The sequence below is a fragment of the Pan troglodytes genome, chromosome 9 (genome assembly GCF_028858775.2).
Source record: "Pan troglodytes isolate AG18354 chromosome 9, NHGRI_mPanTro3-v2.0_pri, whole genome shotgun sequence".
Lineage (NCBI taxonomy): Eukaryota > Metazoa > Chordata > Mammalia > Primates > Hominidae > Pan > Pan troglodytes.
The window spans coordinates 59,823,598-59,841,839 of NC_072407.2; the positions used below are offsets into that span (position 1 = coordinate 59,823,598).

Genomic DNA, 18,242 nt, shown 5'->3' on the forward strand with positions numbered 1-18,242 from the left:
CATACTTGGCCCAGGAACCTCTGCACTCTGGGATAATAAACTCTGGCCATAGGGGATTCCTCACCTGCTGAGGTCTCAATAACTGCGCAAGGTGTTTGGGAAAGGACAATGGCCTGGGTCCCACCACTAACCAGCTGTGTGACACATACAGTTAACCTCTCTGGGCCCCAGTTTACAGTCTGAAAGGGGATAATGAGAGTTCCAACCTTATGAAGGTGTTGCGAGAGTTAAACGAGATAATGAAATGGGCAAAAAGCTTTGCCCAGTACTGCCACTCAAGTGTTCAGTAAGTGGTCGCCAAAAATAAAAAACTTACATTTTGACTCTGGTGGCACTTCTTCTGGTTATCTTCCCCTCTTTTCACACTTCTTCTCAGGTTAGGGGACTCCAGGGCAGGAGCTGGAGAAGATTCTCTAGAAACTAGTGGGATCTGGGTGACTTCCTTGACTCAAATCACCCCATATTCTATCTCTGAAAAGCCAGCAGTATTCCAGGAGCTTACAACAATTGCAACCAGAAAGGTTTTCTTCTGGGTTAAGTTAATCCCTCTATCTGGCTGAAGTTTTGGCTTGTTTTTGTTTTTCCATTGCTCATGAGATACAAACCCCTGAGCTGATTACAATTTCCTGCTATCTAGTCTGGCTTTATCAGCCATTTGGGGCATGTGTGCTGATGAAAGCAGCTCATGAAAAATACAGAAAACAAAACACACCCCAGCCATAACCCTGGCTCACCTGCAGGGGTGTGGATTGGCAGAGTGGACTCCAGCAATCCACTGAAGTGCTCTGTGCCTCAATTGCCTCATCTTTAAAATGGGGGTGTTGGCCGGGCATGGTGGCTCACACCTATAATCCCAGCACTTTGAGAGGCTGAGGCGGGTGGATCACCTGAGGTCAGGAGTTCGAGACCAGCCTGGCCAATGTGGTGAAACCCCATCTTTACTAAAAATACAAAAATTAGCCAGGCGTGGTGGTGGGCATCTGTAATCCCAGCTACTCAAGAGACTGAGGCAGGAGAATCGCTTGAACTCAGGAGGCGGAGGTTGCAGTGAGCCGAGATTGCACTGCTGCACTCTAGCCTGGGCGACGGAGTGAGATTCTGTCTTAAATAAATAAATAAATAAAATAAAATAAAACGGGGATGTCATCCCTGTGGACCTTCTGAAAGCTCCTCTGTCCAAGGATGGCCTATTTTTCCATGGCCAACATTCCTTATGATGTTTAGGGAACATTCAAGGGAAGCAAGGTCAGAAATTTATGCTTAAATCCCTAGTCCTCTATGGCCCTGATGAAACCACCCCATCCCCTCATCAAAGACTCAGCTGCACTCCAGAATTCATCTCTGACTTTAATGGCTTAAGCAAGAACATGGTTTCCGTGGCTCCCCCTGGACTGAATGCTGGAGGATATATACTTCACAGTCTGAGGCCTGGTCCCAGGAGCTGGCAATCTAACAGGATGGCAAGTGGTTTTGAAACATATGGATTTTCAGGATGGAAGTTTGATTCTTCAGATTGTGACTCATCCGTGGAAAATAAACGGTTTAGCACCTAAATCTGTATATTCCCATCAGTGGCTTGGCTGACTCAGTTGTAAATAGGGTACCCTCCATCTGTCTCCCACCCATATGCTCCACTGTCCCCAGGCCCTCAGTGCCTGAGCCCTAGGGGGATTCGAGTTGGCTGCTGGATTCATTTCCTGCAAGCAGGCCTGCAAGGTGACCTGTATCTCTAAGATGGAGAGCTGGAGAACTGGCCTGTAACTGCAAACTTAAACTCCCTTGGCTCTGGGGAATGTAAAGGGTGTGGGAAGGGTGCACCTGTGGCCAGGTGAACCTGAGAGTGAGTCCATACACAACACACACACTCACAGCTCCCTTCCCTCCACCACACACACACACAAACTAATGACTAACAACCTAAGAAGGGAAAAATGAATGGGGAATGGGCCACAGGGGGCTCTGGCCTCAGTCCATGAGGTGTGTCCGTCCGCTATGCCGAGGATCCAGTGCACAGAGGGTCAGAACATGAGTTAGGAGGGCCGGTCCACTCCGAATCGGAGGGTGAACTCTTCAGCATTCTTTCTGAACAGCTCCGGATTCTGTGTCAGCAGGTCAGCGAGGTCCATCCGCAGGGGCTCCCTGATATTCGGTCTATTCACCAGCACATTGAGGGCCTCCAGGACTGGGGAGAGACAGGCCAGATCAGGACATCAGGGCAGACGGAAGGGAGTCATGGCTGCCCGCTCCCAATGTCCTGACACTCCACACCCACTCCTTGGGGGAAAGGTTACATCGCTTAGGATTACTCTACGACCAGATCAAACGCCCCGCTCATTCTTGGTTGGTGACACCTAAGGCCTTGACTGATTACATCAGTGGTTTTCAAACAACTACATTCCATGGCTTCAGAGAAGCTCCTCATCACGGGGACCACTGAGATAAGTGAGGTTTCTGGGTCTTATCCCCATTTCAACAAAAACTGCTCTGTTTTCCTCCATTATATTGGTAGTCCAAATAAACTTTTCCTTGGGCAAAAGGGGTCTAAGGCTAAAGACTGAAAACCACCACTGCCCCTGGCTCTTCATCTTTCACAGATGCCTTTGGGAACCTAGTGAAGGCAGCAGCCCATCTCCCGAGACAGATGTGCACATCCACATGCAAAACAGACAGTTCCCAGACCCCCTGAAGCTCATCCAAGGACCACTCCTCTCCCTGCTCCCACTCCCACCAACCTAAGGACTTTCGTTTCCTGAGTTAAAAACTCCTGAGCTGGTCCAGGTGGAGGATTGCACACTGATTCAGCCACAGGCTCTAGAGCTGTGTTGTTCAATATGGTAGCCATTAGCCACATGCAGGCATCTAAATTTAAATGAATTAAAATCAGGCTGGGCATGGTGGCTCACGCCTGTAATCCCACCACTTTGGGAGGCCAAGATGGGTGGATGGCTTGAACTCACGAGTTTGAGACCAGCCTGGGCAATATGGCAAAACCTGGTCTCTACAAAGCATGCAAAAATTAGCCAGGTATAGTGGCATGCTCCTGTAGTCCCAGTTACTTGGGAGGCTGAGGTGGGAGGATGGCTTGAGCCCAGGAGGTGGAGGTTGCAGTGAGCCAAGATTGCACCACTGAACTAACTGCCTGGGCAATAGAGACAGACCGTGTCTCAATAGAAAAAACAAAAAAGATTAAAAGTAAGTACAATTAAGAATTGAGTTCTGGCCAGGCGCAGTGACTCACACCTGTAATCCCAGCACTCTGGGAGGCCGAGGCAGGCGGATCGCCTGAGGTCAGGAGTTCGAGACCAGCCTGGCTAACATGGCAAAACCCCTCTCTATTAAAAATACAAAATAGCTGGGTGTGGTGTCATACGCCTGTAATTCCAGCTATTCAAGAAGCTGAGGCCGGAGAATCGCTTGAACCTGGGAGGTGGAGGTTGCAGTGAGCCAAGATCGCGCCACTGCACTCCAGCCTAGGCGACAGAGCGAGACTCTGTCTTAAAAAAGAAAAAGAATTGAGTTCCTCAGTTGCAACAGCCACATGTGGCTTGCGAGTCAGCCAAGTGCTGCCGTTTGTCATCTGTATGACCTTAGGCAACCACTTCACCTCTCATATGCCTCAGATGTCCGGGTCTACTAAACAAGGCTAATAACAACACTACCTCACGGGCTTGTGGAGGAAATAAAAATGAAGTCGGCATGTGATGTTTTTAGCACAGTGCCGAAAGTGCTCAGTCAAGTGACAGGTATTATCATTATGAGGCCAGTTCCCTCCACTGTCATTTAGGACACTGAGTCCCAGAAAGGAACGAAAACTTGCCCAAAGTCCACAGAGGGAACAGCGGGCTTTCTTTTCCCGAGCCCTTCCCTGTGCAGCCAAGCTGCCTCTCCCATGAACCGCAGCAACGTTCCTCTGTCACAACTGCACAGGTATAAGAAGAGAGGCAGGAGGAGGTCAGTCTGTCCAGGAAGCATCCCTTCTATCTCATAGTAAGTTCAGCCAAGACTCACAATTTTTATCTCCTCTCTTTGGGGCTTTTCAAGCTCAGAATAAGCTGTGAACCCCCTCTCCAGTAATCTCTACCCAGTATCAGTCGCTCCTCCAGGCAAAGCCCAGCCCCACCTTGGCAAGTCTTGGTGCAAGGCTTCCAGTTCTCACTGCTGATGATGGGCAGGCAAATCTGTCCGTTCTCGTCCACGTTGGGGTGGTAGATCTTGGTTGTGAATTTGATCATGGGAGGCTTGAACGGATACTCCGGCGGGAAGCTGATGCGCAGGTTGAAGGCTTTCAGGTGGTAGGGAGGTTGGTCCTGTGCAGAGAGAAAAGGGGTCAAGCTCCAGTCTGGTTTTCCTCCCTTCCTGCCCCAATCCGAGGGTCCTAGGCATCCTCTGCTTCACTCCCAGGAGGAATCATGAGCCAGGACACACACAGCACCTGCATTCATTTGACAATTGAGTCATGGATTAGTGAAAATGTGAAATCACCAAAGGGCACTGGCCTGGGAGGCAGAGAAGTCTGATCCTGGCTTTTGCTGTGTGACCACGGGTGAGCCACTTCCCACCTCTAGGCCTCAGTTTCCTCATTTGAAAAGTGGATAAAGATGGACTAGATGAGCTCTAAGGACCATCTCAGCTTTCAAGACTTTCTGAGATTATGGAAGAAAAGGATGGAACATCCTTTCTTAAAACATTAGAATGGGGGTGAGGAAATGGAGAAAATGAGGAAATCCTAAGAACTCAGGAGCTTAGGAAAATAAAATGGTGCAGCTGTGATGGAAAACAGTATGGCCATTTCTCAAAAGATTAGACGCAGAATTACCATATGATCCAGCAGTTCTACTTCTGGGTAGACACCCAAAGAACTGAAAGCAAACAGGTATTTGTATACCAATGTTTCTAGCAGCCAAAAGGTGAAAGCAAACCAAGTGTCTATCAATGGATCAATCAACAAAACGTGGCATATACACACAATGGAGTATTATTTAGCCTTAAAAGGAATGAAATTCTGATATATGCTACAACATGGATGAACCTTGAAGACACTATGCTACAGGAAATAAGCTAGACAAGAAAAGGACAGATTTGCAAGATACCACTTATGTGCAGTACCCAGAATAGTCAAATTCATAGAAACAAAATACAAAAGTGGGCACCAGGTGCTGGGGAAAGAAAGGAATGGGGAGTTACTGAAGGGGTACAGAGTTTCAGTACAGGTAGACAAAAAGTTCTAGAGATGAACGGTGGTGATGGTTGTGCAACAATGTGTGTTTGTTTGTTTACTGAAGCAGGGTCTCGCTCTGTCACCCAGGCTGGAGTGCACTGGCATTATCATTGCTCACTGTAATCTCAAACTTCTGGGCTCAAGTGATCCTCCCACCTCAGCCTCCTGAGTAGCTGGTACTACAGGGGCCCACCACCATACCTGGCTAATTAAAAAAATTTTTTTGATAGGGTCTCACTATGTTGCCAGGGCTGGTCTTGAACTCCTGGCCTTGAGCAATCCTTTTGCTCTGGCCTCCAGATTACTGGGATTACAAGCGTGAGCCACCATGCCCAGCTGTAATCCTATTTAATCCTATTTAATGACACTGAACTATATACTTAAAAATGGTTAAGATAGTAAATTTTGTTATGTGTATTTTACTATGATTAAAAACAAACAAACTCAGGGGCTGGAGTGACCTAGGGGTTGGGAGCTGCAAGGAGCCAGCAGAAGACCCTCTAGACTTTGAGCCACCTGAACACTTTTCTGAGCACCTGTCTGTGCTGTCCTGTGCTAAGGGCTTGACATGCATTAGCCTGTGCAACAGAGTATGGGGGTCACACAGACTCCGGAGCCACCCTGCCTGGGTGTGATTCAACTCTGACACTCACTAGCCATGTGATCTAACTAGGTCAGGCGCGGTGGCTCACGTTTGTAATCCCAGCACTTGGAGCCACCCTGCCTGGGTGTGATTCGGCTCTGACACTCACTAGCCATGTGATCTAACTAGGCCGGGCACGGTGGCACACGTTTGTAATCCCAGCACTTTGGGAGTCCAAAGTGGGCAGATCACCTGAGGTTGGGAGTTCAAGACAAACCTGACCAACATGGAGAAACCCTGTCTCTATTAAAAATGCAAAATTAGCCGGGCGTGGTGGCGCATGCCTGTAATATCCGCTACACGGGAGGCTGAGGCAAGAACCGAGAGGCAGAAGTTGAACCTGGGAGGCTGACGTTGTGGTGAGCAGAGATCACACCCTTGCACTCCAGCCTGGGCAACAAGAGCAAAACTCCATCTCAAAAAAAAAAAAAAAAAAAAAAGAGAGATGGAGTAAAAAAAAGTAGGAAGATAAAGAAAATATCTAATTTTTTATGGTCTCAGTAAGGAGAAAAGGCTGCACCTATCAGTCAGAGAAGGCCAGCGGCTGAGGCCTCAGAGCAGGATGGGAGGGTGCTGTGGTTGGATGTTTGTCTCCTCAAATCGCAGGTTGAAATTTGATCCCCAAGACCTGCGCGGCGGTGGCTCGCGCCTGTAATCCTAGCACTTTGGGAGGCTGAGGCAGATGGATTGCCTGGGCTCAGGAGTTTGAGATCAGCCTGGGCAACATGATGAAACCCCGCCTCCACTAAAATACAAAAAAGTAGCTGGGCGTGGTAGCGTGCGCCTGTAGTCCCAGCTACTCAGGAGGCTGAGGCATGAGAATTGCTTGAATCCAGGAGGCAGAGGTTGCAGTGAGTCTTGCTCTGCACTCGAGTGAGACTCTGTCACCAAAAAAAAAAAAAAAGGAAAGAAAAGAAAAGAATTTGATCCCCAATGTTGGAGGTGGGGCCTACCAGGAGGCGTATGGGTCCTGGGGGCAGACCTCCCACGAATGGCTCCGTGCCAACCTCACAGTCATAAGAGAGTTCTTACTCTATTACTTACTGAAAAAGCTGGTTGTTTAGAAGATCCTGGCACCTGCTCACTCTCTCTCTCTTTCACTTCTTCTCTTGCATGTGATCTGTACACGTGGCTCCCCTTTGCCTTCCACCATGAGAGGAAGCTTCCTGAGGCCTCATCAGAAGGAGATGCTGGTGCCATGCTTCTTTTTTTTTTTTTTTTTGAGATGGAGTTTCACTTTGTTGCCCAGGCTGGAGTGCAATGGCGTGATCTCGGCTCACCACAACCTCTGCCTCCTAGGTTCAAGCGATTCTCCTGCCTCAGCCTCCCAACTAGTTGGGATTATAGGCATGCGCCACCACACCCAGCTAATTTTGTATTTTTAGTAGAGACAGGGTTTCTCCATGTTGGTCAGGCTGGTCTTGAACTTCTGACCTCAGGTGATCCGCCCTCCTCGGCCTCCCAAAGAGATGGGATTATAGACGTGAGCCACTACGCCCAGCGCCATGCTTCTTGTACAGCCTGCAGAAGCTTGAGCCAAATTAACCTCTTTTCTTTATATATTACTCAGCCTCGGGTATTCCTTTACAGCAACACTAATGGACTAAGACAGGGGTATCAGTGTGTCCTGCCTGAAGGGGCTTCTTTCTGGGCTTCGTAGGACTTAACAGAGGAAGGAGGTAGCAGAGTCATGGAGCTGAGAGCTCCGGGGACCTGTCCCAGCTCTGCCTCGGGCTTGCTGTATGACTGAGCTTTCTCTGAGGATCAGTTTCCTCGTTTGTAAAATGGAGAAGCTGGACCAGAGGATTCCATGCTGTATCTTACAGTCAGTTGAGAAAGTCCCACTACCTTCTAAGTTCTAGGTTAAATAAAGTATTTTGCTACTTTATTTTGTTTTGTTTTTTTGAGACAGAGTTTTGCTCTTGTCATCCAGGCTGGAGTGCGATGGCCCAATCTCAGCTCACTACAACCTCCAACTCCCGGGTTCAAGTGATTCTCGTGCCTCAGCCTCCTGAGTAGCTGGGATTATAGGTGCCCACAACCATGCCCAGCTAATTTTTGTATTTTTACTAGAGACAGGGTTTCACCATGTTGGCCAGGCTGGTCTCAAACTTCTGACCTCCAGTGATCCACCCACCTCAGCCTCTCAAAGTGCTGGGATTACAGGTGTAAGCCACCGTGCTCGGCCTGCTACTTTTTAAAAAATTTTGAAAACTATTCATTTTTCATGGAGTGGTTAAAAGAGAAGACCCTGGAGTCCGCTGAATTCCACTCCTGCCACCTTATTCTGAGTGACCCCAGACCAGTTACTTAACCTCCTTGGTTTCCATCTCTGCAATTTTAAGAGGAAGACAACCTTCCTCACTGGATGGTTGAGAGGATTCAATATGACCTCATATGTCGTGTGCTTAAAACAGCACTTGGTCCACAGGAAACTCTCAAGGAATGAGAATTTTACTATTAGCTTCGAAAGACTCATCGAGCTGAATCCTTCCATGACCAAGATGTGACAAGTGGGGCCACTTTGGTGAACACATAAACTGAGACTGAGCCTTTGAGGAGGAATTTGTGTGCTATTCCAAAAGACCTTTCCTGGTTCTCCTTCCTCTGCCAGTCAACCATCCCCTCCTTTACGGCCTCACCAGGCACCTTCAGGCCCCCTTAGCTGATGACTTACATCAAGCTTTGGTCCCCCAGCTCTGGGATTCCTCCCAAGTATCATGTTTCTTCAGGACTCCTATATGGCTGGAAGGTCTGTGGCCAGTTCCTGGGGCACACTTAACCACCTTGGTCTTGCCAACTATTGAGGTCCTCTGATTTCATAGTACTCTGCCAAACGAGACCTTCCCTAGGTTTTCCTATCACCCCTGCTTTCATCATCTCAAAGTTGGTCTCCTTGGAGATATAATCAGTCCCTGGAGCTCCTTTGAGCATCTTCTCCCGGCACCTGAGGCCTAGAACAGGTGTCCTCACTCTAAGCCAGGTAAGTGGATCGTTTCAACACAGTAACCCAAGGGACTTGACAGAGGTTCCCAGGTTGACCTGACTCAGGCCTTTCTCTACTTTTCTGGACTATAGGTCAGTTTAAAGAGAAGACGACACAACCTAGGCCACTGCATTGTCAATAAAAAGTAAATCCTGCCGGGTGTGGTGGCTCCACCTGTAATCCCAGCACTTTGGGAGGCCGAGGTGGGCAGATCACTTGAGGCCAGGAGTTTGAGACCAGCCTGGCCAACATGGCAAAATCCTGTCTCCACTAAAAATACAAAAATTAGCCAGGCATAGTGGCACGTGCCTGTAGTCGCAGCTACTCAGGAGGCTGAGGCAGGAGAATCGCTTGAACCCCAGAGTGGAGGTTGCAGGAAACGAACATCGTATTACTGCACTCCAGCCTGGGTGACACAGTAAGACTCCGTCTCAAAAAAAAAAAAAAAAAGTCCAAATCCTAAATGATAAGATGAATTGTTCCTTTGATATTCCAAAGAGCTTTGACTAACAAAAAGTTCAATGTCTTAAATTTTATTTCCAAGTAATGAAAAATGTAGATTAATTTCTCAAAGTATCTTTAGTCACTAATAATCGGATGAAAAAAAGAGAGATCTTGCACTCTGAAAACTATTTTGGAATACTGCTTTCAGAGAGACTTTATCAAGAAAATACCAAATAATAAACAGAGAAAAATAAGAACAGTAGAAATGAGCTATTTGTGTTTTCATATGTAACAATTTTCTGAAATAAGACTACAGAAAAACAAAATACAATTTAGGTTTGCGGGAGCAAATTCTACCAACTGTGAGAGCCTGGAAGTTTATCCCTATCCCTTGACAAAGGTCCAAGAAATCTTTATTTCTTCTTCTTTTTGATGCTGTTTGTCTCCTGAAGTTCTGTGGTGGGCTTGGTGGCTACTGGTTTAAGGAGGGGGTCTCCTACTGAGTCAAAAGTCCTTTGGCATCTTTATCAGAAGATGAACCTCAGAAGTATCTGGATCTCAGAAGCAATCAATTCAGAGAGAAGCCCCCTCCAGCAATGATAACCTCCAGTAAAAGGATCTCAAGCAGGGAAAATTCTTGCCTAGTCCTAACCCTCCCTGCCCATGTCCCTGGCCTAAGTTGGCCCCAATCCAAAGCCATGGTCCCCATGGATACTCACGGGTAGGAGGAGAGCATGCCACACCAGGACATTGGCATCATCGCTGGACAGGTTCCGCAGGTACGGGGGAGGCTTCTTCTGAAGATCCTCCAGCTCCTGCAGGGGACACAAGTGAGTGGGCAGTTGGCCTAGTCCTCCTTCTTTCAGCTCCCTCCCCCTGCCCCAGCAGCAAGCTGCCCCAAGTTCAAAACTGGCCATCTTAGGGGCAGAAGCCGGTAAAGTCAGAGCCTACATTTACTGAGCACTTAGTATGTATCAGGCATGGTGCTGGTGCTTTTTCTTTTTTCTTTTTTTTTTTGAGACAGAGTCTCGCTCTGTTGCCCAGGCTGGAATGCAGTGGCGCAATCTCGGCTCCCTGCAAGCTCCGCCTCCTGGGTTCACGCCATTCTCCTGCCTCAGCCTCCCGAGTAGCTGGGACTACAGGCGCCCGCCACCACGCCCCGCTAATTTTTTGTATTTTTAGTAGAGACGGGGTTTCACCGTGTTATCCAGGATGGTCTTGATCTCCTGACCTCGCGATCTGCCCGCCTCAGCCTCCCAAAGTGCTGGGATTACAGACGTGAGCCACCGCGCCCAGCCGGTGCTGGTGCTTTAAGTGAATTTTCTGACTGTGGCCTCACCACAACTCTGGTACACCTAGGTACTAGGTGCAGGGAAAAATAGATCACTTCTCCCAGATATTAAAACTTGGGAGTAAGTGCTCTTAGGAGGCTTTTCTCCTGAAAGCAGGGTACTTAACCTCTGCTCTCTAGCCTTCTTCCTAGAAAGTCACTAGGTTCTAATTCCCTTCCTCTCTTCCTTTCTTCCTTCCATAAGCATCGACTGAGCATCTACAGCAAAGACATGACCCCACCGCTTCAAACTCTGCCAGATCAGGGCTGGAGAAGGGAAATGACTCCGGAAGACCATAGCAGAGAAGAACTCTACACACCAAGCAGGGAAACAAGGGGGCAAGGAGTGACTCATCTTCCCAAAACTGTGGCCCAAACACCTGAATATCCCTTTTGAATTCTCCCAACAGCCATTACTGAGCATCTTCTACTGACATTTAACTGAGACAGGACCCAGTCCTCAAGAATTTCAATAGAGTAATGGACAAAACATGGATGTGATTATGTGAATGTGTATGGATATCCAGTAGGGAAGGAGATGAGAGGGGAGAAGGAAGGCTTCACAGAGGGTGCACTCTGTGAGCTGGGCCATGCAGAATGAACAGGAATCCATAAAGCAGAGAAGGGGAGAAGCACCAGGGCAGAGGGCCCAGATGGGGCACGTAAGTACAGTATGTCCTGCAGAAGGTTAATAGGTAGTACAGGAAAAGAGTTCCAAGGTCAAGTACATTTGGGAAATCTCAGCTAAAGAGGTTTCTTCACTGGAGAACTTCCCACAGCCTTTAATATGCTATTGTGTATGGTGATTGACCAAGCTGTGGTCCCACGGCATGCAGTACTTCTCAAATGTATTTGACAAAGGAATGCTGCCCCTCTTTTAGGGTCCATCTTGTGGGACTACAGGCCTTTTCTTGTTGGGGAAGATAAAAAGACACTCAAGGGCAGGTCACATTTCTCTGGAACAATGAATTGGTACAAACCAGTGGTTCTCAACCAGGGGCGATTTTACCCAGCCAGGGACATTCGGTAATATCTGGGAACATTGTTCCATTGTCATAAATCGGGAGAGTGGATAGAGGCCAGAGATGCTGATAAACATCCTAACAGAGAATTATCTGGCCGAACAAGAGGGGAGACCGCTGCCCTGCAGGGTGAGTCTCAGGCCTGGTCACATTCATCACAAGCTGACTGAAGGGCCTTTGGGCCTTAGGCGAACATCAGCAGTAGTACCCTAGCAGTACTCCTCATAGACCCGTGGTGGTGGTGGACAAGGGGAGAGACTCCTATATCTGGGGAAAAGGGAGGGAAGAGTGGGAAGGACTGTGTCCTGTGGTTTCAGTGCCAGCTTAGCTGCAGTAGCACAGAGCACTAGAGAGATTTCTAAGGTTTCTGACTCCAGGCCCTGGCCCATGGACAGCAACTGTGGACCTCTCTGGGGCCCAGCAGTGAACTAACCACCCTAAAGGGAAGAACACAAGCCTGGCTGGCTTCACCACCTGCTGATTGCAGAGCCCTAGGGCCTTGAGCGAACGTAGGGCATAGCCAGGTAGTGATTACAGCGGGCCTTGAGCAAAACCCAGCCTTGTGCTGGCTTCAGGCCTGACCCAGTGCAGTCCCAATTCTGGTGACCATGGGGATGCTTGTGTCACACCTCACCCAGCTCCAGGGAGCTCAGCACGGAGAGTAAGACTCCATTTGTTTGGGAGAAAGTAAGGGAAGAAAATGAGAGTCTCTACCTGGTAATCCAGAGAATTCTTCCTGATGTTATCCAAAACCACAAAGGTAGTAACCTCTAAGAGTCTGCAAGAACTACAGTGTTACTAGGCTTGGAGTGCCCCCTTATGTAGACATGGCTGCAGTGACCAAAACTTAGATCACAACAGCCAAGCCCCTTCCAATACCTCGAAAGCCTTCCCAAGAAGGATGAGTACAAACAAGCCCAGACTACAAAGACTATAATAAATACCTAACTCCTTAGTGCCCAGACACCAACAAACATCCACAAGCTTCAAGACGATCCAGGAAAACATAGCCTCACCAAACGAACTAAATAAGGCACACGGGGCCAATTCCAGAGAAAGAGAGATATGTGACCTTTCAGACAGAGAAATCAAAATAGCTGTTTTGAGGAAACTCAAAGAAATTCAATATTTCCTCCACAGAGAAGGAATTCAGAATCCCATCAACAAATTTAACAAATAAATTGAAATAATTAAAAAGAATCAAGCAGAAATTCCGGAGTCGAAAAATGCAATTGAGGCCGGGTGCAGTGGCTCATGCCTGTAATCCCAGCACTTTGGGAGGCCGAGGCAGTCAGATCACCTGAGGTTAGGAGTGCAAGACCAGCCTGGCCAACGTGGTGAGGCCCTGTTTCTACTAAAAATACAAAAATTAGCTGGGCATGGTGGTGCAGGCCTGTAATCCCAGCTACTTGGGAGGCTCAGGCAGGAGAATTGGAGAGGCAGAGGTTGCAGTGAGCTGAGAGCATGCCATTGCACTCCAGCCTGGGCAACAAGAGTGGAACTCTGTCTCAAAAAAAAAAAGAAAGAAAGAAAGAAAGAAAAAAATGCAATTAACATACTGAAACGCATCAGTCTTTTAACAGCAGAATTGATCAAGCAGAAGAACTAGAGTGTTTAAAGACAGGGTATTTGAAAATACAGTCAGATGAAGCAAAAGAATAAAAGAATAAACAAAGACTTTGGGAGGCCGAGGCGGGTGGATCACGAGATCAGGAGATCGAGACCATCCTGGCTAACACGGTGAAACCTCATCTCTACTAAAAATACAAAAAAAAATTAGCCGGGCGTGGTGGTGGGCGCCTGTAGTCCCAGCTACTCAGGAGGTTGAGGCAGGAGAATGGTATGAACCCAGGAGGCAGAGCTTGCAGTGAGCCAAGATTGTGCCACTGCACTCCATCCTGGGCAACAGAGCGAGACTCCGTCTCAAAAATAAAAAAAAAGAATAAACAAAGAATGAAGTATGCCTACAGGATCTAGACAATGGCCTCAAAAGGGCAAATCTAAGAGTTACTGGCCTTAAATAGGAGGTAGGGAGAGAGACAGGGCTAGAAAGTTTATTCAAACGGATAGTAGCAGAGAATTTCCCAAATCTAGAGAAAGATATCAATATCCAAACATGAGAAGGTTATAGAACACCAAGCAGACTTAACCCAAAGAAGACTACCTCAAGGCATTTAATAATCAATCTCCCAGATGTCAGGGATTAAAGAAAGGGTCCTAACAGCAGCAAGAGAAAATAAACACATAACATACAATGGAGCTCCAATATGTCCAGCAGCGACTTTTCAGTGGAAATCTTACAGGCCAAGAGAGAGTGGCATGACATATTTAAATGAAATACGGCTGAGGGAAAAAATCTTTTACCCTAGAATAGTATATCCAGTGAAAATATCCTTCAAACATGAAGGAGAAATAAAGACTTTCCCAGACAAACAAAAGCTGAGAGATACCATCGACACCAGACCTGTCCTACAAGAAATGCTAAAAAGGAGTTCTTCAATCAGAAATTTAAAAAAATTTTAATGAGCAATAAAAAATCATCTGGGCTGGGCATGGTGACTCACGCCTGTAATCCCAGCACTTTGGGAGGCCAAAGCCGGTGGATCACCTGAGGTCAGGAGTTCGAGACCAGCCTGGCTAACATGGTGAAACCACATCTCTACTAAAAATACAAAAATTAGCTGGGCGTGGTGGCAGGTGCCTGTAACCCCAGCTACTCGGGAGGCTGAGGTAAGAGAATCACTTGAACCCAGGAGGCGGAGGTTGCAGTGAGCTGAGATCGAGCCATTGCTCTCCAGCCTGGGCAACAAGAGCGAAACTCCGTCTCAAAAAAAAAAAAGAAAGAAAAACACAGATTAGTATAACACTGTATTTATGGTGTATACACTACTCATATCTTAAGTAGAAAGAGGAAAAGATGACCAATTAAATATAATAACTACAACAATTTTTCAAGAGGTGTAGACAGTACAATAAGAAAGAAATAGAAATGGCCGGGCACAGTGGCTCATGTAATCCCAGCACTTTGGGAGGCTGAGGTGGGTGGATCACCTGAGGTCAGGAGTTCGAGACTAGCCTGACCAACATGGAGAAACCCCGTCTCTACTAAAAATACAACATTAGCCAGGCGTGATGGTGCCTGCCTGTGATCCCAGCTACTCAGGAGGCTGAGGCAGGAGAATCACTTGAACCTGGGAGGCGGAGGTTGCGGTGAGCTGAGATGGCACCATTGCACTCCAGCCTGGGCAACAAGAGTGAAACTCCATCTTAAGGAAGGAAGGAAGGAAAGAAAGGGAGAGAGAGAAAGAAAGAAGGAAAGAAATAGAAACAACAAAAAGTTAGTAAGCGGAAAGACGAAGTTAAAGTATACAGTTTGTATTAGTTGGGTTTTTTTTTGTTTTTTTTTTTTTTGAGACAATGTCTTACTCTGTCACCCAGATTGGAGTCCAGTGGCACAATCACAGCTCACTGCAGCCTCAACCTCCCGGGCTCAGGTGATCCTGCTACCTCAGCCTCCCAAGTAGCTAGGACTACAGCAGTGTGCTACCATGCCCGGCTAATTTTGGTACTTTTTGTAGAGATGGGGTTTGGCTGTGTTACCCAGGCTGGTCTCGAACTCCTAGGCTCAAGCAGTCCGCGAACCTCAGCCTCCCAAAGTGCTGATATTACAGGAGTGGGACACCACGCCTGGCCTTCATTAGTTTTCATTTTGCTTGTTTGTTTATGTAATCAGTGTTAACTTGTCATCAGTTTAAAATAACAGGTTATAAGATATTATTTACAAACCTTGTAGTAACCTCAAATCTAAAAACATACAATGGATACATAACAGTTATGTGACCCAAAATGTCAGTAGTGATGAGGTTGAGAAACTGAAGCTCTCCAAACCCAGTCCACAAGTGGGGAGGGGTCCTTTAACACTGTGGACCATTTGAACTTTCTCTGCCTTACCCCCACCCCCAACATATAATATAAACACATCCCATGCCCCCCTCCTATCTCTCAGCCTATGTTCTATTTCTGTTCAACCAATAAGCTGCTTCTGGTGCCTTCCACCCAGAGCCAATGGCCCTTCATTTATCTTTACCCCAAACTAGAAGCATCTGCACTTGTAAGAGTTTCTCTATTATCTGTGACTCTTTGGCAAGAACAAAGCCCAGGGCTGACCGGAGAAGATCTGGAATAGACATTTTCCAGGTCCTGGAAAGATAAAGACACTTGGACTTTATCTGTTTAGGATGAGTTCTGCCAAAACTTTCCCAAAGCCTGAGGAAGTTGAAACCCAACCTAAAACACACAGTTCTTTCCTACTGCCTACTAGGAAATCACCTGACTCAGAGGAACAGAAAATGAAAGTAGAAAGGCCATTAAGAGAGCCTGCAGGCTGGAGGCCTGTGGACCTGGTTTCATATTCCAGTCCCATTGCTCCTTACTGAAAGACTCTGGACAAGCAAGTTATTTCCTCTGTGCCTCAATTTCCTCATTTGTAAAATGCGGGTATATATTACTTATCTCACAGAACTGCTGTGCGAATTAGATGAAATAACCATGTAAACCGTTTGGCATGTAATGGTTCCAATGCAATAAATTCTGGCTCCCATCTCTCTTCCACTTGGCTGGAAAGACCCTCTGCCTCATTTTGCTGCCAACCTCCAGATTTAGTATCTAGGCCAAGCCTGCTCTGGGCATCCCAGTCTGAGGCCATTTTCTTCTCAGAGGCTGAGGGTAGCAGGCACCCTCTTCCTAGAGCCTGCCCCTCCACCCTGCAGACTGGAAGGGGCACTTCTGAAAGACTTGGGATGCCAGACTCACTTCACCAGGATCACCTTCCTCCCTAATCCATCTCCAAACACCCTGGGTTTTCCCACCTTCTGGAGGAAACTGCCCCCTCCCCATCCTTCCAGATCTTATTTCAAATTGTGTCCCTGATAGGAATAAAATTCAACAAGGGCCGGATTTGTGTTCATCTCTGCCCGCCCCACCCCCCCCCCCCTCCTAGAACAGGGCCAGCACATGTAGGCATTCAACACTTGTAGAACTCACGAACGCAAGCCACCTACTCCAGGAGGCCTTCCAGGTCCACCTCCGCATCTTTTCCTCCAGAGAATACCCAGGGAACTTTGTCCCAAATTCTAATCAGCATTCCGTGTTTCTCAGGACTCTAGTAATACAGGCATCAAATTATGGGATGGGCTATGGGCTTATTCCAAGGCAAGGACTTCATCCTGGTCATCTGTGTTCATAACCCACCACCAGCAGTAGCAGAATGCCTGGCACCAAGATGCCAAGGACTTTTCCTGCACTGGAGATGCACCCAGTTGTTATCACAAGTTTCAGGCAGGAAAAGCGAAATTGAAACCAGTTTTGGGGGAGCCGGCTCATCTTCACCACGCGAACGGCTCAAGCAGAGGCCTCCAAACCCCCAAAACCCCAGCTCTGGCCACTCTTGCAGGCCAGTCCTCCTCTGAGTAGAGGGCGGGGAGGACAGGGATTCAGCCAGCCCTGGTGCCCAGACAAATAAATAAATGTGCTCGGAGAGCCGCGGAGGGGATGGAGGGAGGAGGGAATGCGGGGGGCGAGGGGAGCCAAGAGAAAGGGGTCATCCTATACGCGGTTACCTTCACCACTCGCATGCTCGCCATCATGTCGGGACCGAGTGTGTGGCACCCGTGGCCTCCAGCAGGACCGAGCTCCGACCCGCGACACAGCGCGCCCCGCCCCGCCCCGGGGACCCCACCCCCGGCAGCCCCGCCCACCCCTCCTCCCGCCGTCGCTGCGTGGGCCTCCCCGCACCCGCTCCGGCGAGGCCAGGAGGCCGCCGAAGGACGACCCGCCGGGCAACCGCCCGATCCCCGCGCGGAAGGCTCGGACCCGGGACTCACGGTCTTTGTGCGGAGACGGGGGCGGGCCTCGGGGCGCACGGCTTTGCTGATCCCTGCCTCCCGCGGGGTGCGCCGTGCACCGGCGGCGAGCGCTCAGGGGCGCTGGGGGGCGCTCATACGGGTTCCAGTCTTCGCTCCGCCGGCGGCCGCACCGGGAGCTCTCCGGTCTTTGTCAGCCCCCTGCACGCCGCCCCAAATACACACTCGCCCTGAATAAATAAGGGATGCTCGCTGTACAGACGCAGCTCCGTGACAGTTCTCAGCGGCCTCCACTATCGGACTGCCGCCTTGAGCCCCTGCCCCAGCGAGCTTCCGGAGCCGCCGAGCCTGCCGCCTTCCCTCCATGGGCCCAGCGCTCCATCTCCGAAACTGCGTGGGGGATGGCGTAGACCTGTGCCCTCCGAGCACCGCTCCCCGGCAGTCGGGGATCCTTTGTGCTGCCCGGCGTTCGGCGCGGGCTGCAACGTTTCTCCCCGTGGCTTGGGGCACAGCACCGCAAGGAGGCGCTGTTGGACCCTTTCTCTTTTGCTTTGGGGGTTCGGTCTACCATCATTCAGTCCTTTACTAGGTTTAGTATTTACTAAGTGCCTACTGTATGCTGGTTTGGGAAACAGTTGGTGGGGGAAGCCCCAAGACGGACTCAGGAGCCTCCTTTCCAAGAGAGAGTCTGCTTCCCCTCCCTTACTTTACTACTGGTCCATTACAAGCTGTGGGCCT

At 48.7% G+C, this 18,242-nt stretch overlaps 1 protein-coding gene across 2 annotated transcripts; it reads right to left on the bottom strand.

The window, feature by feature from the left end:
* Positions 1-1,334: 1,334 nt before the first annotated feature.
* UBE2L6 (ubiquitin conjugating enzyme E2 L6) lies at positions 1,335-18,030 on the bottom strand. Of its 2 annotated transcripts, none has more exons than XM_003317981.6 (4): positions 17,526-18,030; positions 10,011-10,106; positions 4,121-4,307; positions 1,335-2,182 (listed from the first exon to the last, which is right to left on the bottom strand). In XM_003317981.6, exons 3-4 carry the CDS (start codon positions 4,230-4,232, stop codon positions 2,031-2,033), a joined length of 264 nt encoding a protein of 87 aa, XP_003318029.1. In that variant the 5' UTR covers positions 4,233-4,307; positions 10,011-10,106; positions 17,526-18,030; the 3' UTR covers positions 1,335-2,030. The 2 variants fall into 2 exon arrangements, with proteins under 2 accessions (XP_003318029.1, XP_521987.3); XM_521987.7 differs by lacking the exon at positions 17,526-18,030 and adding an exon at positions 17,262-17,514.
* Positions 18,031-18,242: the final 212 nt, after the last annotated feature.

Bases quoted from the DNA above. Each gene is read 5' to 3' on its own strand.
- UBE2L6 (XM_521987.7), bottom strand. From the start codon at position 17,288: ATGATGGCGAGCATGCGAGTGGTGAAG. The intron at 10,107-17,261 runs GTAACCGCGTAT...TGTCCCCTGCAG, and splicing joins CGAGCATGCGAGTGGTGAAG to GAGCTGGAGGATCTTCAGAA. The intron at 2,183-4,120 runs GTGGGGCTGGGC...GTCTCTCCCCAG, and splicing joins TTGCACCAAGACTTGCCAAG to TCCTGGAGGCCCTCAATGTG.